Below are 25344 nucleotides of genomic sequence, written 5' to 3'. Positions count from 1 at the left end.
CAAAATTAAATACCTAAATGGCCGCTATATATATTTAGGCTTTATTAGTTACAAATTATAATATCATAATGATATGTTACTATAACTATACACATATCTTTGTAAATAAATAACTAAATTAATATAATTTTTCTGCATTAATTAATTCGAAGGGCCTTAATTTCTTTTATTATGCAGTAATACATAAAACCGCCTTTACATTTATGTACTTAATTTATAACATATTTCTCATAAGATCTGTTGAGAATAGGAGAGTGTTTAAACTTATTTTTGAAAAATTTTTAAAAAATACTTAGAACACAGGATGTTGTATCAGTTTCAGGTGGATGCGTTATATATCGTTCTGAAAAACAAAAATTTAAAAGAAAGACATAAAAAACAGAAGGAATGTAACAAATATTCTAATACTGTATTGCACGAACACTTACCTACTAATTTAATAGGTGCAGTAATTTCTTGAATTTGTGCAGGTGTATAAATTGTCATTTTTTCCTGTTAATAAGAGTTAAAAGATGTAGAGCACTATTTTCGTAAATCGCTGAGGAATATTTCTAATAATTACTCACCACATCTGTTGAGAATAGGAGAGTGTTTAAACTTATTTTTGAAAAATTTTTAAAAAATACTTAGAACACAGGATGTTGTATCAGTTTCAGGTGGATGCGTTATATATCGTTCTGAAAAACAAAAATTTAAAAGAAAGACATAAAAAACAGAAGGAATGTAACAAATATTCTAATACTGTATTGCACGAACACTTACCTACTAATTTAATAGGTGCAGTAATTTCTTGAATTTGTGCAGGTGTATAAATTGTCATTTTTTCCTGTTAACAAGTTAAAAGATGTAGAGCACTATTTTCGTAAATCGCTGAGGAATATTTCTAATAATTACTCACCACCTCGGCTAAACTCGTCGGGGCTGATTTGTCCCAAATTTCTGATTTACTATTTTCTACCAATTCGAAGAAATTATTTATTTCGATATAGAGTTTTTCCGCGCATTCATCGAATTCGAAGCGTATCAACGCCTGAACAAGTCGAAACCATTCATCTGTAAATGAAAAATATGTCATTAACATATTCAGCGTTTATCCAATCATATGTTCTAACAATGTAATGTCATTCATTATATATTGTTTCTATAAACAAACCTCTATTTTTATACACAGTAGTAATAATCTGGTAAAGGACATGTATTAAGCCTAAATCTTCAAACGTACTGCCCTCCTTTAAACTTAAAAGTTTCCTCTCTTGCTTCCTACGATTTTTACTTGATCGATAGCTTCTCCTAAAAAAAAAAAAAAAAGAGAAAGGAACATTTATAAATGTCTTATTTTATTAAATTATAAAACGCTTATAAAAAGAGATATACCTGGAAGCTGTAGATGTTCGCGATTTTTTACTTGAAACAGAATCCGCGATGCTACTTGTTTCGCTAAGGGAGTCCATAATTTCTTTGCCGAATACCGGTTCGTCATGACAGATCGATTCGTTAAACGGCCGCGTTTGTCTTGCGCTTATCTCTGCTCTTACTAATGCAAGGCGTGACTTATGCCTGAGAAAATCTTCCTTAAATTTACTCAATTGCAACATTACATGTTCTGCATGTTCTGTTACTCCAGGTTTAATATGTGTCTCTGTAAAAATAATAAACGATTCAGGTATATGTATGTCATAATGTATTTAAATTTTCAGTTTGCTTGCTCTTATTAATCACTAACCACACAGATCTAGACGTTGAACATCGTGTGTTATTCTTATGGCACGTTTCCAAATTCTTCCCTCACACAATAATGCAACAGCTTCTTCAGCGTCGTTTAGATAATCTTTTAGTATTGTAGCTGCATCCTCGTAATTTCGCTCTGCTCTTAAACGTTTTACCAGCAGTTCATAAAGTTCGTGTAAATCTGTAGAACTAAAGAAACGGTTTAATTCTCACATAGTATAAAACAGCACATTATAATTGTATCAATTCTAATAATGATAAAGTAAAATATATGTGTATATAAAAATAAAAAGTTACATCTTTACCTTAATTTCATTTCTCTCGATACCGCGATTGCATCCTGCCAATTTTCACTTAATGTGCTAAACGCTTTTAAAGCTCTATCGAGATCGCCACTTCTATAAAACATTATACCGGCTTCTTGATATTTTGTTTTGCTTAATAAAAATTCTCCATAAGCTCGAGCAATCTTTTTATACTGCGTACTATCTTTCTTAAATAATTTCATTGCCCTTGAATATAATTTCTGATTATGTATTAAATTAAAACATTCTTCAAATTTAGTCGAGTCTCTGGATATATGTTCGAGCGCCGATTGATAACGTTTAAGATGCATATCAATGGAATACTTCATGTAATCTTCATTTAGTTTTTTCAAACTATTTAAGAATGGAATATATTCCTTGGGATCTTTTGACGATTTAGAGGCTACAAACATTGTCAGTTCGAAATCATACATGCCTAATGCGGTATCATATAAAATATCGATGTTGACAAAATGTAGCAAATATTTCAGCGCATCTTCGGCAGATGTGGGAGAAGGAGATTGCGTTGACTTTTGTAAATCCTCCAGTATCTTGACTTGTTTTACTTTACTAAGTGCTTTTTCTAAACCTTGCTTTTCATGATTTTTCACTAAGCTCACCAATATCGGTTGTGTCAGGTTAGCCGCGTTATGTCGTCTTTCCATAATATCTCTCAATAATTTACAAATCTCATTTACCTTGTTAATTTTGATTTCGTTATTTCCCGTTATCGCGACCGAGCGTACAGAACGGTTCGGATAACAATTCGCGTACATCGTGCTAGTGACGTCTTCATTTTGCAACTCTGAAAGAAATAAACTTAACCAATCTGGTTTCGCGATTTCTTCTACAAACTTTTCTGCGTTATCCATAAATAGTTTCGGATCGTGATCGTATATTAGATTCAAATTTATACGTTGTTTCTTCATTATGTCAAACGCTATCCGATAACTACAGTTATCGAGATGAGATTTTAATATATGCAACGATAATGCCCTTGGTTCTATACATTCTAAATTTCCTCTAGGCATCTGCAAAATTGTCTTAGAGTCTTGAGATATCGCTGATATTATATAAGAATCTTTCTCCAGTCGTCTGATATAAATATCTGTAATGGAATTAAAAAGTTAGAGAAAGGAATATAATAATATATATTCATGAAATAAAATGGATTACAAAGTTATGAAGATTTACTTGTAAATGATATCTCGTTATTGCCATTTTCCCAAGGTCTGACAGTTAAATCGTGTTTTCTTAGCTGCTCCATACCGCTCTCGTTTAATGGAACACAAATCAACGTATGTTGCTGTGTTGTAAGAAGCAAAAAATCGGAATGTACATAGAAACTCGTAATGTTCTTAGCGATTTCCTTTCCATCAATTGAGAAACAATTTGTGCAAGACAAAGCAATGATAACGTCTTTTGAATCAATTTTTATAACTTCCACTTGATAGCATAGCTCTCTTAAGAGTATATCTGTCGGATCAAGTTCTTCTGCATCTTTGGTATATTTGAATATAGCCCGATTTACTATTATGTAAGCCGTATTTGCATCGAGAGAAGGAAGTATATATTCTATCGAATTATCTACAGCATAAAATTTCCTATAGGAAAAAATTTAAGTTCGTGTATCTTTTCATTAGATGCGATTTTATGTGTATATTTATGTGTATATTTAAGTTCGTGTATCTTTTCATTAGATGCGATTTTTATGTGTATAATATAATTCATAACAAAACTAAAAACTACATACCGTATCGGCAAAATACTGTTTTTTATAGAATGTATTTTGTCTAGAGACAAAACACACAAGAGATTATGTTCATCCATAGTTATAGAAAACAACATAATATCTTCTGCAAGCCATAAGAAATGATGCATAGTATAAATACATTTATCAATTCCTGTTATGTCTAAAATTGAACAATCAATATTGTATGACTGTAAAGCTTCGTATTCTGATGAAGAATCCTACAAAATGTAATAAATTATATATTGCAATAAATAAATTCTACATATATTAGTTTATATTACTATTTCGGTACAGTGATTACCGTTATTTGCTTGAAAAACGTCAAACTGTTATCGCACGATATGGTGCAGAACATATTACTGTTTATCAAAGTTGTTTTATCATTGATATTTGGTGCAAAGGCAATAGCATTAACTGGTTCTTGAATCTGTAAAGATTGATGGGACATTGGCGGTGGAACGATTCCGTTTCTAAAACCAGTAACTAGCGTTTTGTTTCCATCAATAACGGCAATCACGGTATTGTCGTCTATAGTTTTGCCTCGACTATGATTCACGCACCAATTAAAAGAACAAAACATAAGTTCATTTGATGTTAGAAGAATCAATTCTTTTTGATCATATCTTCCTGTAGTGCTCCATGTTGCGTATATCAGTGGATTGTCTGTAGAAAAAACAATGGTTTGTTTGAGATACCAGTGACAATTATTCTCTGTCCATAATTGCAGTATTGTATTGAACATTCCCGACTGTTCGCAAATGACAGCTAAGACGTCTGAATTTGGTGACCAAAGTAAATCTTTCACCTGCAAAATACCTATTTAGAAAAATTTGCAATTACACAAGGCAATCTGAAGAGAGAAATTATATCTTTCAATATTAAATGTACCGTTACTTCTTTCGGTGCAAATGGAAGTGGAAAATCTGTATATTTGAGGCCATTTTTTTCAAAGAGTGCAACCACATGTTTATTGGCCAATCTTTGGGTTGTGGCAATTAAATTTCCCAATGGCCGCCAAGCCAAACATTCTTCTAATCCGTTAGTTGGTTCACTAGTATAGCATAAAGTACCCTCTCGATCGAATACTTTAAACTGTCGAATTTTCGTTAAAATATGCAGAAAACTGACAGCAAATAGAGCACCATCCCCACGCCAAGTGATTCGAGGACGACCATCGTCGAGTTCATTTGCATTCAGTTCCTCTGGTTTAGCTTTAGCTGCTGTTTTCCCTGCCGAACCATGAAACTGAGTCTCTTTTTTGCCCCAACCAACAGTAACAAATTGTTTCTCTCCAAAATCTTCCGAGTATAAATCCACCTATAATATTATATATACAGATATGTTATAATTTTATAATTACAAAATTATATCAGTTATATAAGTTATAATTGTATATATATATATAAAATAAAATTTATTTTTGTGAAGATATATAATACATTACCTCTGATATTACTTGAAAATCAGACACCATAGTGATCACAGTTCCTGTACATGTTACAGCCGTAATGAGCTCATTATCTGGACTAAGTTTCATACACTTTAGGCCATTACTAAATGTAGTTATCTCTTGTCTAAAATTGGTTTGATCTAATATATCCAATCTGGCGATAGCACCACATTCATACGCGCAATACAACTCCTGCATTGTAACGCAATACTCAAATCCAACAACCTTGGAGTTTTCATATCCGTCAAAATTTATATTGGTAATATCACTGTTATCCTCAATTGGTATTATATAGATCCGATTGTCAAATAGAATGTACACACTGAGATCATTTGGATCGATCGCACAATGTACACTTTGCAAAGGTTCATTATCGTTTTTTACAACGATTTCTTTCATAAATTCGATATTCCGGCGTCGTAGCTGATAAACCGCTAAATTCTTCATGACTTTCGACGGTGTCCCACGTGCACTTATTTATGTTATAATCTTGAATCTAAAAAAGATATCTATATATTTTTTATCTGTATATTTTAACGATAAAATTCAACATGTAAAAATTATAGAAAAATATGAAAGATATTATGCGAGAGATACAAAATACATCTCAATATAGAATATATTTTATATACACACGTGTGTGAAACTAACCTTATTAGTCATTCACCATAAGAATTACAAATATGCAAAGAATCCATAAGATCTAAGATCTATGGAAGAATCCGATCCGAAACAAAGACCGCGTTCGGCAGAGAAAGCGCTCAGTTATTGTCTTGTCAACACTCGACGTTGATTTGTTGGTTCTAAAAGTAAGAGCCAATCACGTTCGATTGCTACTGAGCGGTTTTCTCTGCTGAACGCGCCCAAAGACAAGGCGAATCTACAACTCAACGACCTGAGCGAACACGCCAATACTTCGCGTTCAATCCGCTACGCGGCGCGTAAGCGGTATCACAGTTGTCCCATCTCATCGACGTGCAATCTAGTATCTCGTGACTTCACGGTTCTCGGTGGTGTCGGCGACGACGATCTCCGGACGATCGACGAATAAAAAAAAAAAAAAAATAACAAGCGATAAGCAGTGACCGTCACGGTTCTGTGCGCCTCGAGATCACACTTGATTCGCGCGCGAGTGGTAAGTCCGAGTGATCGACTGACTGATTGACTGACAGAACTGATTGACAGACGAACGGACGGACGGACGGACGGGCGATCAGCAGCGCCATCAGCAGCGCTATAAGATGAAGCGGCTGTGAAGTGTGAAGGGGCTAGCGCGACCAGGCAACTGACCAACCACCGTAGCCGCGCGATACACGTTCACGCCGCGGGTGGAAATTAAATTAGCGCTCTCCTACGATCGAGTTGTACACCGCGGGTAACGCATCCCGTGGATCCCACCGGCCGGTTTCTCCTCCGAGAGGTCGGCTGCGAGGCCGACGACAGTCGACGACGGCGGCGGTGGCGGCTGGCTATTGCAAACGCTAGTATAACGCGGTGGCGTTACCGTTGGAAAATCGACGTCGACGAGGAGGACGTCCCCGAGGTTTCGGGAAGAACGGCGAGAAGGGGCTGCAGGGGAAAACTGCCGGACGACTCGCGCGAGAGAAAACGCGACTGCGGATTTACAGAGAGATCCGTACGTATCGCAGACGTGTCGATCCGTACGGTGCTAATGGTGCATCTTAGATCGCCGATAACAACGACCCGGAGAGAGCCCATCCTTCCTTCTACCCCCAACCCTTCCCCCCTCCTAGATAGTTCCGCGACTCCCTTTGTTTATGCGGATATCGCGGGTCTACGTGCGCGTTCTGCTTTCGAGAGAGAAAAAAAATATTGCCAGCCAAAGATCCTATTCTATTCTTCTGTTCATTTCGAATTTATCGCCCGCGAAAGGAATCCCCTAGGCCTTTTCAAGACTTCCGTCCATCAACGAATCCATCTGCTGAGGTCCCGACATTTGGACCCGCACGCATACACACGCATATCTACTCACGCGTGAAACTGCGCGCTCGCGCGCGCGCCTACCGTACACGCACACATGCGCGCGCACAACGCGTGTTCTATACGTGTGTATGTAGTACGTGCTCCTCTCGGTGCGGCAAGCTGTCATCGACGCTGTCAATTCTCAGCCGATCGCCGTTCGTCCCGACGAACGAGTGTTTGAAAAAGAGATTATTGATCTCCGTCTCTCTACGATATATGCCAAGATATCCGAATATCCGGTTTGTAGATCGCAGTGCGAAATGACCGCACGGCGCGGCCGTGCAACATTGTGTTCCAAGATATCCGAATATCCGGTTTGTAGATCGCAGTGCGAAATGACCGCACGGCGCGGCAGTGCAACATTGTGTTTTGTGTAGAAAGGGTGGGAGAGACGGAGGGAGAGAGAGAGAGATAGAGAGAGAAAATTTTCGATGTGGTATGCGAGAGATGCTGTCGACGTTGCTCGATTTTTTACGTCAACAAGTCTTCTCATTTGTAGTTTAGCACGAGGTGGTTCTGTAACAAGAAAAGAAAGGTTGCATCTGTTAATATGGTTATTCTTTTTTGGAACTCCTAACACAAATATTTCATTAAAGTTTTAAAAGATACAGATAATGTAAAATTAATTCATTGTTACTATTGTCCATGGATCGAAATTTTTATTGTAAATTTTACCAGAGGGAGAAACATGCTTGGAGTTACTACATGAATTGTTAAAACATTGATAATAGAAAAAGTTTACAAAAAAAGATAGCAGAGTGTACTGTTTCATTGTTTTGATAAAAATTTTCTAAACTCAAAAGAGATGATGGAGAAGCTAAAGAATTTTCATAAAACTTCAGGAGTAAAAAGGATGGCAAAGCGCAAGTTTTACAGTTGTGATTTCAGACAAACTTTTCTTCACAAGATTTTAATTCCAAATTTTTTCTTTTACCAAAACATTTTGTGTATTTTGCATATCTTGTGCTTGTATAAAGTTAACCTTTAATAAATTTGCATATTTTCTTCCCCTTTCAGATCTTTGCATAAACAATGGCAGCGTTACCACGGAGGATTATTAAAGAAACTCAAAGATTAATGCAAGAACCAGTTCCTGGTATCAGTGCTGTACCAGATGATACAAATGCTAGGTATTTTCATGTAATAGTAACGGGACCTGAGGATTCGCCGTTCGAAGGCGGACTGTTTAAGCTTGAATTGTTCCTACCTGAAGATTATCCAATGTCTGCACCTAAAGTTAGATTCATTACAAAAATATATCATCCAAATATAGACAGGTAAAGAGAAAAAATTATAATGTATTTACTTCAATTATCATAGATGTACAAATTTGTCATTATTGAGTAATTTCTGACTATAATTTTATTTGCTATGCTTTACATGAACTACAAGAACAAACAAGGTGTCTTTGATAAATATAAATTTGTCTTTTTAATGATAGGCTACACAAGTAGTTGAAATTGCTTATGTATATTTATGTATAAAACGCATTGAGATAAAAGTGACAAAGACAAATAGTTTGTTTTCTCAAAATATCCTGTTTAAGAAATACAATTATTTCACTTTACCTGCAGATTGGGCAGGATTTGTCTGGATATTCTCAAGGACAAGTGGAGTCCGGCACTTCAAATCAGAACAGTTTTGCTGTCTATACAAGCGCTTCTAAGCGCGCCGAATCCCGATGATCCTTTGGCAAATGATGTAGCTGAACTTTGGAAGGTCAACGAAAGCGAGGCGATACGTAATGCCAAAGAATGGACTCGAAGATACGCTATGGACAACTGATCTCAGCCTTGTCAGATCGCCCACGACAAAGCAAAGCGACGTTATTCCTACCTTTCCCAGACTTTTGATCACCATACCCGCACCAATTGCGTATCCGGCACCTGTGTCCACAATTTTGCTATAAAAATAATAAAAGTTTTGTAAGAGTAAAACAGAATGGATATTTTCTATATTATGGGGGAAACGCGAAGCACTGTTGAATTTATTCAATTGCTCATTGAGGAATATCTTCGTAAATATCTTCCTACATTGAAATGTTACGAATCTCTCTTTCTGCAAGAAAGGAGGGGACAAGTTTCCCTTTGTGAGAAGACGCGATGAGATATGTTACAATATACATATAAATTTGAAATTGTATTAAGCAAAAATATGCTATATACAAATCTTATATTGCTATTTTGTGCAATTTGCAATTTACACTTTTTTTTTCTTCCTGGTGTATGTTATTTAAAAGTGGAATTGAAAGGTTTATGTTATTCAACATATGGATTCTCTTCTTAAAACAAATTTTTATTGTATATATTAACTGGTTATATATGTATATTTTTCTCTCTTTCTCTCTCTCTGTCTAGTACATTATAGATTTAAATATTATTGCATATTTAGAATAGAGAGAGAGAATGGCACAAGATTGATGAATATAAAATTATACGTGTAATGTAGCTATTATTTATCACATGTCTTATAGATAATATATTAAAGAAACTACGAACGTTTTTTCAATCTATATAATTCAATCTATATAAACTTGAACATTTAATTATCTTATTTGGAGATGTATATAGAATACTATGAAACTTTTAGGTTTTCAAAATATATAATAAGAAAAAATATATTCCAATATTTTTGGTTTTTACTCAAGTTTGGCTATATAAGTGAATAGAAATCATCCATTATTATGTTAATACTAATTGCCAATTATAATTGTTTAATGTGTAAATATAAGTAAGAAGAGTAGAAAAAGTCTATTGTGTATCTTACAATAAATAAATTCTACTTATCGAGATGCGACTATACGTAATATAAAATTTCTGCATAGGAAAAAATAAGATTTCTCACATATAAAATTATTTTATGAAGAATGCTTACATGAATCACAGTGTAAAATACATAGGAAAAAATATAACACAAGTACTTTCCATTTAACGAGTAAAATTAGCAATTGTACCGAGAATATGTGCAAAAAATATCTAAATTGATATATATTGCATATTATAATTAAATAAATAAATAGTGAAAAAAATAGAAACATACAATATCTGTAACAAAACAATGTGTGGCAAAGAAATAATACATATATTGATAGAAATCTATATTTAATATACCCTTGTCACATAATGTGAATGCATTGGCTCAATAAAATATGATAAAAATAATATCAGTTTATATCTAATATACGCGTTATATTGCGAAAAATTGAAAAGAAATATATAACCAGTTAATATATAAATATCTTATGAAAAAGGAAAACTATACCCGAGTATCGCCTTTTTTTCTAACAAGTATTACAACAGGGAGATTCTATAATTTAAGGACACGGGGATAGATTAAAACAATTGTAGATAATCTGCAATAATAAAGAGATTATTATTAAGAGTTTGGGATATATAGAGTAGTTATTGTATGCATTATTACATGTGTATCAATTAGACATGCAGAATTTTTCAAAAGCTAATATGGCATAATTATAATATGCATAAAATAATCAAGATTCAAGAAAGAGAAATTTTAATGTAATGTACGTTCAATTTCTAATGTACATTTCATTATTATATCCATCATCAATTAACTATATCTTTATCTCATGAACACATCTTCGCGTACTCTTTATTCGTTTAGTTACATCATTGCTTTACGGAAATATTTTAATATACATTGCCATTGATTAAAAATAAAATTTTATTTTGGATAAGCCTCTACGTTGCTGAGTTAGTAACCGAAAAACTGATAATAAAATATTAACGAAAAGAATAATTAAAATTGATTTCTTTCATAAAAATATCCGTAGGCTTAAGTGATATAATACACATTTCATACTTTTGTTGTAAAAAAAGTATATCAGTAAGAATCTTGATACACTTTTGATAAGAATATCAATATTAACTAAGTACTATAAAACGATAAAAAAAGCTCATTAGAACATTTTATAAGAGAAAGAATAACTTTTATCGGGGGGTACTTCTTTTTTTCATGATATTAATAGTTTAGATTAATTTTAGACCGCTTTTATGAACGCTTCATAATGTATATATATCTCATTGTTTCATATGTCGTGCGGATCAATATTTTGAAGAAATAAAATCTTTAAAAAGATAAAAAAACAGAGGAAATGCTATATCGTTTTCATTGACATATCATATTAAGCGAGAAATCCGAGATATAAATATATACATAACTACCTTTAAACTTGAATTCAAAATTACATTTTATTGTATCTTAGTATGGACTAGCATATACCATATACACATTCAATAGCTCACTTATAATTTATAACTTATTATACACTCACAAACATTGATAAAGACAGTCATGATATCTTGTAGCATTTTTCATGACTGGTGAAGCTACAGCGCAAGCTCTATATTTATAATACATGTGTGTAAGATATAATTATTTGTTACGAGAAAATGGCTTGGTTTCAATTATCTCATAACGATTCTGACTGGCAAATTTGTATCTGTCATTCGTACTGACTCTGCACGATCATTATTTATTATTTTATAAGGCTTAATGATATATATAAAACACACATGCTTTGTTGTCAACAAATATATACCATAAATCAGGCATTATTCGCCATGCCTTCGTTAAAGAACCAGCGTGATCGTACAAATATCGTACAATGCTTGGAAATAATCGCACGACGAAATTTTCTTATTTAACAACTGTATATGCTTATTTAAATTTAAAGAGAGAACAAGAGTTTACTATACATCTTCTCTCCTTACATTCGTTCATACATAATTCACCAATAACCGTAGAAAAGCTAGAAAAGAAAAAGATTGTAAGGAAAAAATTCAGATGAATAGAGAATATCAAATAATATTAAACAAGCCTAATACAACTTTATGCTTAATAAATACTTCGACATAAGCCACACTTTAATAATTTGCATATCCTTAAAGTATCAAAATAAGAGATACTTAACATTTAGAACAACGAAAAAACTATTATAATTTAATAATACATTTCATTTCTAAAAACAGACAAGTAATGAGCATGCATGGCCAGATTGACAGCATATAAGTTGTAGATATTATTAAAATGTGGCTAGACACATTCACGCAATCAGGGTGGCTTGTGATGGCTGAGTATTAACTTATTATGAGATCTCTGAAGATATATTAGTATAATCGAAGAGATCTGACTTAAAAATTTAGATAATACAAATAACTCATCTGTTATATATATTAAGTGAAAAAATGTCCATAACATGGTCTTAATCTTGCAAAAAATTAAACACTTTTTATTTATTAGAAAATTAGTGTTTTCCGTTGTGTTTAGACAAGTATGGCTTTTTTTTATAATACACATATTATGACACTATGTGAACACATAAATTCTATGACTTATATAGCGTGTTTAATAATGAAGAATTCAGAACTCAGAGAATATAAAGCACTCATTAAGCTAACGAAAATATGTCTAATCAATATATGAATCGAAAAATTACTATCGAAACTGAAAGTTATTTCTTTCTTCAGAAGACGCAAACAATTTTCAGTTTTGATATAAAGTTATAATACAGTTTGTAATACAAATGATCTACTTGCCCCAAAAAGTCAATTTTTTTATTTATGTTAAAAAATTAGATATTTTTTTTACAAATAAGTGCGCGTTCGTTTTGAACTACCAAGTCCTGAACTCTATTCTTCAAACACTTTATGTATCTGAATGATATCAGAAGTGAAGACAACACACAAGCTTGATTTCCTTGCAAATCAGAACATGCCATTTTCAAGTAGTCGCACACACACATTCACAGACAAAATCTGAATAATTTTTATCAAAAATTATGCATACTTTGCTGTTCCGTTTCGCTTTACTACTTAATGTACTTTGGCATTGAAATTTTATCAGACATCAGGAATCTCAAAATTTGTATCATTGCACACTTCTTGATATTTGAAGCAGAATAGTTCAAAGGTGAGAAATCTTCAGTAAAAATAGATAAAACTTAGATTATTGTGGCATATAGTATTTATATAGAAGAGCGTTTTCTTTCTTTTTTTTTGTTTCTAGTAGTATGACTCTGGTGAGAGTTGCGTTGCTTTGGAATGGATGAGATTGCATTATTGGGTTATACATAGAAGTCATTAGTCTGTATATTTTAGAAGAAATTTTCCATTGACGAAGTCAGCTAGAGCTAGAATTCATTTTGTATGCCTATGCAATGAGAGAAGCCTATTAAATTGAGTATAATTTACATATTTTACATATAAGTATTATACTTGTTGAAGTGAAGACTTGCTGCAAGCTTATATGAATAAGATGCACGTCTATATATATGTATATATAAGCCTTTTTTAAAATTATTACTATAACTATTTTTATGAATTGAGCCTTTGCAGATTACTGCGAAAAATAAGTGAATTGAAAGAAATTTTATTTTGCAAAATTGAATTACATTAATGATAATCGAAAGTTTATTAATGGTAATGTGTTTCTTAATTGTATCATTAGTTCATTTCATCAATTTTTCACAAAAATCTGCAAAATATGATTACTTGGAATTACCATTTCACAGATTGAAACGCGCATCACGCTAACGTGAGGGAATTTAAAAAAAACATTAAGATATCTGATAGGATATAAGAAAAAAATTGTTGTAATCATTCATTTAAATAGCTTATATTCTGAATGTTAAGTTAAAAATTCAGCAAACTTTAAATCATAAATTTAATGAAGACATTGAGTTTTCATCAAAGCGAGTCAGATTAATGTACAAGTATGTCTAAAATATCAAAAGAGACATAGGTAGAAAGAGAGAGAGAGAGAGAGAGGAAAAGAAAATGCAAGATTCAAAAGTTTAGAAATCCCTATCCTAAAGTATCTAAATGGAATGAAATCTTAAAATCTAGATATAGTTCAAAGGTGAGAAATCTTCAGTAAAAATAGATAAAACTTAGATTATTGTGGCATATAGTATTTATATAGAAGAGCGTTTTCTTTCTTTTTTTTTGTTTCTAGTAGTATGACTCTGGTGAGAGTTGCGTTGCTTTGGAATGGATGAGATTGCATTATTGGGTTATACATAGAAGTCATTAGTCTGTATATTTTAGAAGAAATTTTCCATTGACGAAGTCAGCTAGAGCTAGAATTCATTTTGTATGCCTATGCAATGAGAGAAGCCTATTAAATTGAGTATAATTTACATATTTTACATATAAGTATTATACTTGTTGAAGTGAAGACTTGCTGCAAGCTTATATGAATAAGATGCACGTCTATATATATGTATATATAAGCCTTTTTTAAAATTATTACTATAACTATTTTTATGAATTGAGCCTTTGCAGATTACTGCGAAAAATAAGTGAATTGAAAGAAATTTTATTTTGCAAAATTGAATTACATTAATGATAATCGAAAGTTTATTAATGGTAATGTGTTTCTTAATTGTATCATTAGTTCATTTCATCAATTTTTCACAAAAATCTGCAAAATATGATTACTTGGAATTACCATTTCACAGATTGAAACGCGCATCACGCTAACGTGAGGGAATTTAAAAAAAACATTAAGATATCTGATAGGATATAAGAAAAAAATTGTTGTAATCATTCATTTAAATAGCTTATATTCTGAATGTTAAGTTAAAAATTCAGCAAACTTTAAATCATAAATTTAATGAAGACATTGAGTTTTCATCAAAGCGAGTCAGATTAATGTACAAGTATGTCTAAAATATCAAAAGAGATATAGGTAGAAAGAGAGAGAGAGAGAGAGAGAGGAAAAGAAAATGCAAGATTCAAAAGTTTAGAAATCCCTATCCTAAAGTATCTAAATGGAATGAAATCTTATATCTATAAAATCTAGATTCTTAAATACACAGCCATTTCTCCATATTTATCAATGTATGCTCGAAGAAGCGAATGATCAATGCAACTTACTAGGGACAATATAATTTTTTACAAGCTTGTAGCTTACTACATTCGTGAAAAATAAAACGACTCATGTACTTTTCCTAAAAAATGTGTAGTATAACGTAACTATACGTTTATTAAGGAATTGTACACTTACAGCAATATTCGAAACAAATAATTTTTTTTCTTTTTTTTTTTAATTTGTCCAATTTTTTGTGAACGGTAATCAGTAGCAGGATTCTCTAATATCTTAGCAATGATTATCAGTGTCGTTAGCGAGCAATAGCCTATGAGAGTTGCACTTTTCACCACGATTGCTTTTGCCATTGGCTGACGCTAGTTAACGATACCGAAAATTCTTGATAGCAAGTAACTGAATCCCGCTACAGTTGAGGATTATTATACAAATCGAAGAATTTTCAAATGTCGAAAAATAATATCACGCAGTGAGTGTGCTACACATTATAGTTTCATTGTCGATACGGCTGAGCATTATAGAATAGCGTCAATCAAGTAGTACATAGGCATACAAGATCTACTTAATAAATAATCTTTTTCTCTTTTTCGATATACGCATGAATCACTTGCAAAAAGTCATCTTGATATATTGTAAAACGAATTACTCGTTAAAAAAAAGATCCTTGTTTACTGCCCTCTTCTTTATAATTACTATATCGTTATTTATCACGAGATTTACGCATCCCAAGTTTACTACAATAGATAGTAATTTTAGTACAAATTAAGATTGCTGGGCACCAAGCCGCAAGTATTCGCCGGCCTTTTAAAGATAAAAAAGATTAAATAAAACGCTTCAGCTCTTAAAGTATCTCCCACACGAGAGATAGAGAGGGAGATTCTTTTTATAAATATTACTATGTCATTAAACTACATAATATACAGTTCCAGCCCTGCTCCAGCTGTTGGTAAAGAGCTTTGTGCTATTTATAATCATGTGCAACTGCATTGTTTGCATCACCTATCATCTTCCTTGGCGCTAATAATGCGATTCTCTGTAACACAGAGTATGTTATATACTAAAAATTTAAAAGAAAAATATTTTTCTATCGCTTTACTCATTCGTGAACAAGTCAAAATTATGACAATTTTGTCGCAGTTTTTATATATATTATTCAGAATAATATGTAATAAACGCCGATATTATGTATATAAGAAATATTGAGAAAGATATCTCTCGCTCTAAATCTCAGGAAAACATATTTATGTTATAGAGAATCTCATTAAATAGTATTATATGTATATATATATATATATCTCTTATGATAATCATATAAATTATGCTTGAGTAAATATTTAATAACATTTCTGCGACGTACCTATGTAATCTTGTTTACTAAGCAGGAGCTGGTGAATGTATCGAATTGTCCCAATAAGAATCGAAACACAAAGCATAGACTTGCGTAGAATAATCTGTACAGTAAAGGTAGTAGAGCGGATAGTGTACGGTAGTGGATGGCGGATGTATTGTCTGTTCACTACGCATCAGCCGGGCAACTGAACGCTTTTATATGTACACCGGTGACTCCTGGCCGGTTAATAGTCTAAACATCGACGTGGGCATCGTTTTCATCAAAATCTAGAAAAGAACAAAATATTTCGATTCGTGATAATTCTTCTTTTATCAAACAAGAAGCATACAACATACAGCCATCTTACGTACCTCTCCCACTGATGTAGCCAGAAGATTAACAATCTTTTCATGCGGTACAGCGACAACGCTCTGATTATTGATCTCAATTATCCTATGACCAACCCGAACTCCACCCCTTTCGGCGATACCGCCTCTCAATAGACTACATATCACTCCGTTCTGTACACTAAATCCTAACTGATACTTGGTGTCAGGTCTCTTGATTTTCACTTCGACGACCGGTGCACACGGGACGACAGTCAGCTTGACGACCGTCTGATTCTTCGAGTTCTTTATATAAGTCTGACACGTGGACAAAGGCAAGCCGACCAATGATACACCGTTAATCGCTATTATCTGATCGCCAATATTAAGCTGTCCGCAACGAGCAGCGGCACCAGCCGGCGCCAGATTTGCTATAACTACGGTTGGCAGCATCGAGCCCCATCCCGATTCAACGATTACAACACCGAGGATCTCTCCCTTTGCTTTCGGTACCACTACCTGGAAGCAGAAAATATAATATTGATTTCGCCATAATTATAAAGTTTTAATTATTAATTTCAGACGAGTTGGGATAAAATAATCCAAATGCATCCTCGATTTTAAATCATTACAAAATGTAAATTTCCTAATTGAGTTAATAAAAAGAGTGAAAGAATTTGAAAAGTACCTCTTTCTGCATTTCTTTCTTTGCAAACATCTGCAACTCGTCACCGAATATCTCTTGCGAATTGAGCACTTCTTGGTAATCCATTTCCTTAACAAAACTATGGTCTTCTATCCCATTCGCCTTTAGGAACTCCATATAAGCTACTTGGAACGCTTGTCCGATACTTTGTGCTATAAATTGAGCTTCCTCACTTTCGAAAACGTGACAGATCATCTTCGGAGTACGATTAATTTTCGGTACTTCCTCCATTTCGTGCGGCACAAAGCGTCGTCGCGCCATTAACACCACTAGATCACCGATATCCGCGATGTACGAAATAGTGCGCAACGCGTGATCCATCATGATCTCTTTCAAATCGGTGTTGAGAACCATAATTTTTTCCGTCGATATGAAGAGATCTACTTCCGTACTTGGCTGAGTATCACCGTCCGGTGCCTGAAAATAATATCACAGAGTTATTTGTAAAAATATCTTAAATTAATCATGTCTATATATATCACATATACATTTTCATCCGCGAGAATATACGTACCAATGCCTATCGAAAGGAAGCAGCATGTGTAACAGAGTAGAAAGTAATTAATTATAAATTATGTGTTCGAGTATGATATATTATATATGACAGATTATAAACACATACGCAGCGCGCTTAATTGTCTAATAAGGTAAGTAAATAGTGCATTGTAGTGAACCGTACAAGCATAATCATTAACGACGCTATCACAAACCTGAGAGTTTGAGAGAGAGAGAGAGAGAGAGAGAGAGAGAGAAAAAAATAGAGGTAAACGATTATACAACCCCTCTAACTTTGGCGCAACATCTAACTTGCAAGAGATTTGGTCGCTATGATTTATAAAGAACATGTGCATTGTGTGTAATACGCAGATAATGTGAGTTTTAAGTAACTGAAAAGTGCGATTATACGGGAAATTGTTGCAAATTTTGGTCGAATGAAATAAAATTCAAGTTAAGAGACGAAACGACCAGTAAAACTTGATGCGCAGTGTCGAATTATAAATCAATAGGGGGATAAAATGCGGGTGGGGGTCGAACGACTGTTCTTTCAAGAATCAAAGGACAGTCGGTCGCGGACATTACAACGAGGGATGATTGTCTTGGGACATGAAGGGCAATGAGGGCGGACCTTTATCTTTGTCACAGCCTCCTCCACCATGTGGTTCTTAAGGCGCTTACGCCGTTTACGTCCCCCTTCCTCTTCCACCTCCACCGACCCGAGAAATTGTAGTCTGAAAACGGTCGTGGGCCCCAAGCAGCCACTGATCGGGGCCAGTTTCGGCTGGTGGGCCCCAAGCGCGTGCGACTCGGACTGGCCCCCACCAGAAGCGCTTCCTATAAGTTCTTCGCTCGAGTCGCATTCGTCTTCCTCTAGGCTTCCTTGCGAGGCAATGCTGCAGCGACCATACCCATGCTGCCCCCCATAGTTTAAGAGCGTTGCCTGCATCGGCCCATCATCCTTCCGTTATGTACGCGCCAAACAAACAAACAAACAAAGGCTCTGCTAGTCACACCTTGCCACGCACCACCGACAAAACGAGAGGCAAAAAGCCAATATGTTCATGATTTCTCGAGTTGCTAACGTACGGCTTGTTTTTTTTTGTTTTTTTTATTTCTCTCATATGCACAGTGACTCATGCTTCTGTGTCCTCTATCTGTATATATCGAGTCAAGTCATTCACATATACATATAAATGCAGCAGAGCTCGATGGCGTGTACATACACTTTTGCCACTTTCATTATGCATTCATCTTGCTCTCGAACAAGCGTATCATCACGGTATCTAGAAGCTGTGCAACGTGCAAGCGTATGTTACAGGTAAATGTAAATAAAGTTGACGAACAAGCATACGCGACAATTGCAATTAAATAAAACATATAAAATAGCGTTAATATATATAATTGGCTACATCAATCTTCAAATGTTTATCTAGCAACTCAGAACTCGAAGCCTGGGCTCTCTTATCGCAAAAAAACCAGTTCAGTTTCTTCAATTAGCGCCAATTATGCCGTATCGAAATATCAAGGAGATATAAGCAATCGAGATAAAAATATAGAATTATCATTTTCGGCGACAATAATTAATTTCGATTGAAAAAGTATGCCTTTTCAAAAGCAAATGCAGAGATCTGGATGCAAGCATAAGAAAAGTTCCTTTGCTAGTACCGTTCGAAAGCATCAAATAGGCACATAAGCTAATAATATGACTTATTTTAGAAAGCTTTATCGAAATATGATTCTGTAATATTAATCATCAAGAGTTAAATTTTTCATATAAACTCTTCAATCTTTGCATGTCCCTTTATTATTACACTAGTATATATAATGGAGCACAGCTTAGCAATCTTGCAATTAATAATAAATTATCATGCACATACTATCAAAAAAATTAATTAACGCCACAATTTCTGTTCTCACAATCACTCAGACATTTCAAAAGAGTCAGAAATTACTTTTGCGAGATCGTGCTCAATTATAAAGACATCATTTCCGAACATTTTAATTTCTGCTTAGCATGTAACTAAAATAGTTTTACAACGATAGAAACTAAAAAAATATTTCCATCCAATCCTGGTCTACTCAACTATGTAAGATCTCATCATGCTACGATAAGATATCGTAAAATCTTTAATCACCTACATTCTTATAAAATCTGATTAAACGAATAAATACATAAGCATAAGGCTAATCTTATAGGATACTGTCATATTAAAATAACATGGTATCGTTGTGTTATCTAGATTTGATTTTTATATTCCCAATTTCTTTCCTCTTTACTGATGCGTTACAGCGATTTATCTTGAATCTGAGGTAAAACATAAAAATATGTAATTATTGAGTAGACCAATATCTTCCGCGAGACGGATTTTTTGTCTGTGAAATATATCAATCAAGAATCTACAGGAAAGCGGATATAGCAAGCGGATAGCAGAGATATATATATATAAATATATATTCGTAAAAAGAGAGAGAGAAAGATTGACAGATACACAGAAATCACATCAAAATTACACTGAGAAGATGACAGTGTTCGGTGGTCAGGTGGTGGTGGTGGTGGTGGTGTTGGTGATGTGAGGAAGGGGGGCGCTACACTGAAACATTCAGGCCTTTTTGCACAACGGCCAGTTCACAGTTATATTTAGATTAATTGTATCACATAATCGAAATCAGCATTCAGATTCTTCTAAAAGGAGAAACGTTTTAAGAGCGATGGCAGTTTTTCATGATCATCGCATAAAAAAAAGAAAATGAAGTATAATACATAATCTTGTGATATATATCTAAATGCTGATGTTTGATTGCTTATGAGCAGAACCTAAGAGTAGGAGGAAAGAATGTACTGTTTTACTCGCTTAATATTGACAGTTTCCTTGGATATTGTTCTATCACAAATTATAAAAATCATAGAGACTAAGTGTAGTTAAAAAAAAAAGATATATCGCAGAGCTTATTATCAATAAAAATATACAATACCGGAAAACGGAAATGCAGTAGGTATTATATAAATATGATCTGTATGTCTATCTTCTAAAAGAGTATCTCGATAACTGTCTAAGATGTTGAAACACGCATATCTTTTCGTCTACGAAATTGAAGTACGAACGATGCGACTTAACGGACAGTATGTACTCTTTCCTACAGAAAACTCTCAGGTTTAACTAATCACTTATAAGATTCCAGCATTTTAACCATTTGAGGTAAATTAAGGATCTCAAAGCACACAATGGCACTGAAATATTTGGCGAAGATACGCTAATTTGATGCGCGTAAATTCCTTAAAATATAACTATCATAATATTTTCTAGCTATAGTTTTTCAATTCACGACTGCGCATCAAGAAATATTGCAATCTTAAAAGTCCTCAAAAAGTTAAAAACCTTAACACTGAAATACATATTATATTGCAGATGAGAATATTGCACTGTTGGTCACTACAAATTAAGTAGCAAATTAAAATAGTATAAAGCATTCAGAGCATGCTGCTAATTTTATCATGGTTATTATTATTTTATTTATAGTTTAATTTTAATAGTCCCTGGAGAAACAATTTTACGTTCTCTAAGAGATTTTCTAATGCACAGGACTCTTTCGTTTTGACAGTCGTCGCGTCGAAAAAGTAACAATTGGAACATTTCTAATTTATATATAAATTCTAACGCATCTTGTATTCGAAACTATATAATGCATCTTTCAAACTTAATGCTACTGATCTAAACAAAACACAACATATCATTTACTAGACGTGGATGCATTATCTATCAGATATATCGCTCGATGCTGACTTAATTAGTAGTTACTCTGCTCTTTAGAACAAACATTCTAGGAAAATAATATATGTATAGTTTTTAAGTAATTTATACATCACAATTAATAACTCATACTGTACTGTGTACATACTCGATGATCTTTGTTTTTTTTTCAACGTTTCGCATATCTTTAGAAGAAACAAGTGTTCTCATATACTCTATTTGCATACGAGATATTACGTTATTATGAATATTATGTTATTATATATACATATCTGTATATAATCATAAATATGTGTGTGTGTATATATATATATATATACTCACGTTTCTCGTATGCGAGCTATACAGGGTATTCCATACAAGGTAGAGTCCTTGTAAAACATAAGCATCTTTCCTATGACATAATTTTCCCAACTGTTTTCGGTATATCCATTTTTGAATATACCAATACAGTATATTTACTGTTTCATATGATTCTTTGTGCAAAAGTTTTTGTAATTCTATTATAACTAAGACTATTTATATTTTTATAATACAATATTGATATATATATTAAAAAATAAAATATTTCTAAATTGGTACGTTTCTGGAATAGATTAATTTTTTTTACAAAGAATATAGTAGTGCCTATCTATATGGGATATCCTGTATAACATTAGTTCACAAGGGGAGAAACGTTTGAGATAACGTGATAAATAAAAAATTAAAAAAAAAAAAAAAAAAAAAATTTAAAAAAGGAAAGACTGCGTTTTCGCATATGTACCTTTATTCTGGAAACGGCTTCCTCTGCTTGACACATTCGAGTTGACTTCGTCGGTTGACCCTCGCATACCAGTTGCGTGGATCCCAAATACCTCGCACGGAACAGGACACCTTCGATCAATACTGACGGATCGTTCAATAAATCTGAAAGCGCCACAGAAATATACCATTTAGTACTTTTCCCTTTTTTTTCACAATTTATTGTGCCAAAGGTAATTAAGCGCTTGGAAGAACATTCAGGTAGTTTAACAGAGGACTTGGGTACAGTATCCAATATCAGAGTCTTTGATCCTTGCATATTCGAATCTTCAGTTATCATTATGTTTTTCATATTCTACGCGTAGCGTATGAAATTATCAAGTTTGATATTTTATAATCTTCCGATTATCTTGATGGAAGTGAATTGTTTTCCACTTTTATTATATTCACGCACGCTTTTATTTTATTATATTTAATATCCACTTTTATTATACTATTCATAGAGAAGTTATGTATATTGTGCCTAATTAAAAGATGAATTTATTTTACGATTGTATGTAAGCACGACAAATATACGCTTGAAATGCACAGTCACTTCATATTCATTGAACATTACGTCCCGTAAAAGATTATAAACACTTATGTGAGTAAGGTTTGAAAATTGTTTACTTCTTCACTCAACCTCCCCACCTAAAGCACTTTAGGTGAGAAGAGGCAAAGTATAAAAAAGATCATAACTTCTGAATCCTTGATAGTGAAACTCTTGAATATAGTGCTTATCAATACAGTTGCCGATCTTATCAAGAAACACAAACAGAAGAATGTAATTATCTCATTTGAACGTACTTTTCAAACCTCCTAGCGAGATTTACAGATGATATTTATGTACATAAAGATAGTCTCATAAAACATATATCATGCGTACGGAATATTATTAGATATGGATAGATAGACCTTGAATTAGAGCAAGAAATATAATAAAAGTGTTAAGAGTATGATATTATACATACTACATACGAAAGTTAATAATGTTAATAATGAATTAAGTAAAAAAAGTTTATTAATAGTAATAATAATAATTAAATATTTTAATTTTTTTTAACAAAAAGGAATATATACAGATATAAAAAAAGAATACCTACCATATAAGAGTGATTAGAAGATGCCGAATTTATACATCCATGCAAGCAGTAGAAAGAAATATTATATTAATATCATAATTATTAATATCCGTAATAATTGGGGAAAATCGTTACGAAGTATCGGGAAAAGAATAATATTGACAGAAATGTGTGACAGTACCTTCCTTGTTTCTGCTCTTCTTCTTTCCTTCCTTATCCTGAAAAACAAAACGTAATTTGCATGATATCACAGATAAGACTTTGACAAGTATAGTGACAAATTTCATAGATATATAATATATTTAATCATTTAAGCAATAGAATATATGTATATATACAATATGCTAACCATGCAATAACTGTTATATAAAAAAGCCAATAAACAAAATATGTTAACATGTTCTTTATTTATAATAAATAAAAGTATTAAAAAACTGTAGAGTAAAAAAAGCAATAGTAATAGTATCAGAAATAATAATATTATGAACTGAGCTCTAAATATTACTGACTTTTCATTCCTTTCCGTTTTTATAAATCAATTATAAGAATTACTTCGTTCCGCAAAGCACAGGAAAAAATTATATAGTATTTCATTTTTATTGCATTATTTGTCAAGAAAAAATTATTCAATATGCACTATTTCTATAAACACAGGATTAAAGCTATTTCTGTTACAAATTAAAAAAAGCATAATAAGCGGAAGCTGTGAAGAAAAGCTGTGAAGAAAAGCTGTGAAGTAATCGGATAACAAAAAAATACCCTCCTTTTTAATAAAAAAAAATCAGCTTAAACATTTTTATTAATTATTTATCAAATATTATTAAATACATTTAATTTTTTTATTATTGTGTAAAAAATTATTTTTGCTAAAATGTGTATATTAACTATATTATCAATAATATTTTAGTAACTATCAATTGTACCTATGTATTATCATATTGAAAATTTTACTTAAAAAGAGATTGATATGTGACATATATTATATTTAAGCTGATTAGTACCTATTTCATTTAGCAACAGAAAAATAGCATACTGTCATGCATCAATATTTCATTACAAAGAGCACTTAGAGAGATATAGATATCTACAGTCTCTAAGTAAGAACAAATATTCCGTGGTAGCATTTGAAAGGGCACCTTTTTCACCTTGTTGTTGGATTCCTTGAGGCTCTGAGGGGATGAGGGAGAGTTTTTGACTGGGGTCTTCTGCGGACTCGACGTGGGTTGCGCGGGAGTAGCTACTTCGCACTCGTTAGAAGACGACGATTGTATAACGGATACTACGGGAGGTGGGGAGATCGAGGTAGACGTCGAGGGTACGGGCTCGGAAGGCGCTAGCGTTTCTATTGGGGCGACACTTAAGGTTTTGGGAGGGGTTTGCTTTGGTGTAGCGACTTTCGCATTCATTGGCGGTAACATTGTCCTAGTTTTAGGCTTCCTCCACCCCTGTGTAACACCAAGACGATATTAATTGAACACCGATACCAATCAAATTGTACAGAATATACGGGAAATGCGCGTTATTTGTATCCCTTTTCACCTAAATTTAAACGCACCGCCACCGCCTCGACATTACCTAGTAGAAGAAGTTACAGTGTATGCATATATATGTATATTGTTATAAATGTGCGTTATAACTTCGTTGTTTAATTAAGGGGTTATAGAAGTCTAGCAAAAAAAATAAGATACTTTTTAACATCGCGTAAAATTTAGTTTAAAAAATTAAATAAATATTTCTTTATTAAAAAAATATATATTTTTATATTAATAAGAAAACCAAAATAAAAAATTGGTAAAGATAGTAAAA

At 33.0% G+C, this 25344-nt stretch overlaps 3 protein-coding genes and 2 long non-coding RNA genes across 10 annotated transcripts in view; 2 read left to right on the top strand and 3 right to left on the bottom strand.

Moving 5' to 3' along the window:
• Positions 1-136: 136 nt before the first annotated feature.
• On the bottom strand, positions 137-553 carry LOC115244405. The gene is made up of 2 exons (XR_003885378.1): positions 429-553; positions 137-343 (listed from the first exon to the last, which is right to left on the bottom strand). It is a non-coding gene; the product is annotated as an uncharacterized LOC115244405 (long non-coding RNA).
• A 22-nt stretch (positions 554-575) lies between these two features.
• On the bottom strand, positions 576-6071 carry LOC115244392 (elongator complex protein 1). 2 transcript variants are annotated; one of them, XM_029821983.1, is made up of 13 exons: positions 5888-6071; positions 5231-5732; positions 4675-5103; positions 4088-4591; positions 3787-4004; positions 3228-3637; positions 2034-3141; positions 1724-1917; positions 1375-1639; positions 1154-1290; positions 899-1053; positions 763-826; positions 576-677 (listed from the first exon to the last, which is right to left on the bottom strand). In XM_029821983.1, the coding sequence occupies exons 2-13, from the start codon at positions 5681-5683 to the stop codon at positions 616-618; spliced, it is 3999 nt and encodes a 1332-aa protein (XP_029677843.1). In that variant the 5' UTR covers positions 5684-5732; positions 5888-6071; the 3' UTR covers positions 576-615. The 2 variants fall into 2 exon arrangements, with proteins under 2 accessions (XP_029677843.1, XP_029677844.1); XM_029821984.1 differs by having other exon boundaries at positions 4681-5103.
• Positions 6072-6238: 167 nt separating this feature from the next.
• Positions 6239-10975, top strand: LOC115244393 (ubiquitin-conjugating enzyme E2 N). Of its 5 annotated transcripts, none has more exons than XM_029821987.1 (3): positions 6239-6371; positions 8237-8496; positions 8794-10972. In XM_029821987.1, the coding sequence occupies exons 2-3, from the start codon at positions 8252-8254 to the stop codon at positions 9002-9004; spliced, it is 456 nt and encodes a 151-aa protein (XP_029677847.1). In that variant the 5' UTR covers positions 6239-6371; positions 8237-8251; the 3' UTR covers positions 9005-10972. The 5 variants fall into 5 exon arrangements, with proteins under 5 accessions (XP_029677847.1, XP_029677845.1, XP_029677849.1 ...); XM_029821985.1 differs by having other exon boundaries at positions 6365-6872; positions 8794-10975; XM_029821989.1 differs by lacking the exon at positions 6239-6371 and adding an exon at positions 6880-7458 and having other exon boundaries at positions 8794-10975.
• Positions 10976-12331: 1356 nt separating this feature from the next.
• Positions 12332-14964, top strand: LOC115244395. Its single transcript, XR_003885376.1, has 2 exons — positions 12332-13150; positions 14099-14964. It is a non-coding gene; the product is annotated as an uncharacterized LOC115244395 (long non-coding RNA).
• A 304-nt stretch (positions 14965-15268) lies between these two features.
• Positions 15269-25344, bottom strand: part of LOC115244394 — a 56074-nt gene continuing 45998 nt past the window's right edge. The window contains exons 11-18 of the mRNA XM_029821990.1: positions 24675-24983; positions 23720-23756; positions 22440-22582; positions 18556-18885; positions 17944-17949; positions 17412-17846; positions 16769-17242; positions 15269-16684 (exon numbers count right to left, since the gene is read on the bottom strand). Coding sequence (XP_029677850.1) covers positions 16613-16684; positions 16769-17242; positions 17412-17846; positions 17944-17949; positions 18556-18885; positions 22440-22582; positions 23720-23756; positions 24675-24983 — 1806 coding nt within the window. The 3' untranslated portion in view covers positions 15269-16612. The remainder of the gene's footprint in view (positions 16685-16768; positions 17243-17411; positions 17847-17943; positions 17950-18555; positions 18886-22439; positions 22583-23719; positions 23757-24674; positions 24984-25344) is intronic.

The sequence above is a fragment of the Formica exsecta genome, unplaced genomic scaffold (assembly GCF_003651465.1).
Source record: "Formica exsecta isolate Colony F162 unplaced genomic scaffold, ASM365146v1 scaffold82, whole genome shotgun sequence".
In the NCBI taxonomy this organism is placed as follows: Eukaryota; Metazoa; Arthropoda; class Insecta; order Hymenoptera; family Formicidae; genus Formica; species Formica exsecta.
This window is presented reverse-complemented; position numbering and strand designations above follow the sequence as displayed.

Bases quoted from the DNA above. Each gene is read 5' to 3' on its own strand.
- LOC115244392 (XM_029821983.1), bottom strand. From the start codon at position 5,683: ATGAAGAATTTAGCGGTTTATCAGCTACGACGCCGGAATATCGAATTT. The intron at 1,640-1,723 runs GTTAGTGATTAA...TTATTTTTACAG, and splicing joins TCAACGTCTAGATCTGTGTG to AGACACATATTAAACCTGGA. The intron at 678-762 runs GTAAGTGTTCGT...TTTGTTTTTCAG, and splicing joins TGCACCTATTAAATTAGTAG to AACGATATATAACGCATCCA.
- LOC115244393 (XM_029821985.1), top strand. From the start codon at position 8,252: ATGGCAGCGTTACCACGGAGGATTATTAAAGAAACTCAAAGATTAATG. The intron at 8,497-8,793 runs GTAAAGAGAAAA...CTTTACCTGCAG, and splicing joins TATCATCCAAATATAGACAG to ATTGGGCAGGATTTGTCTGG.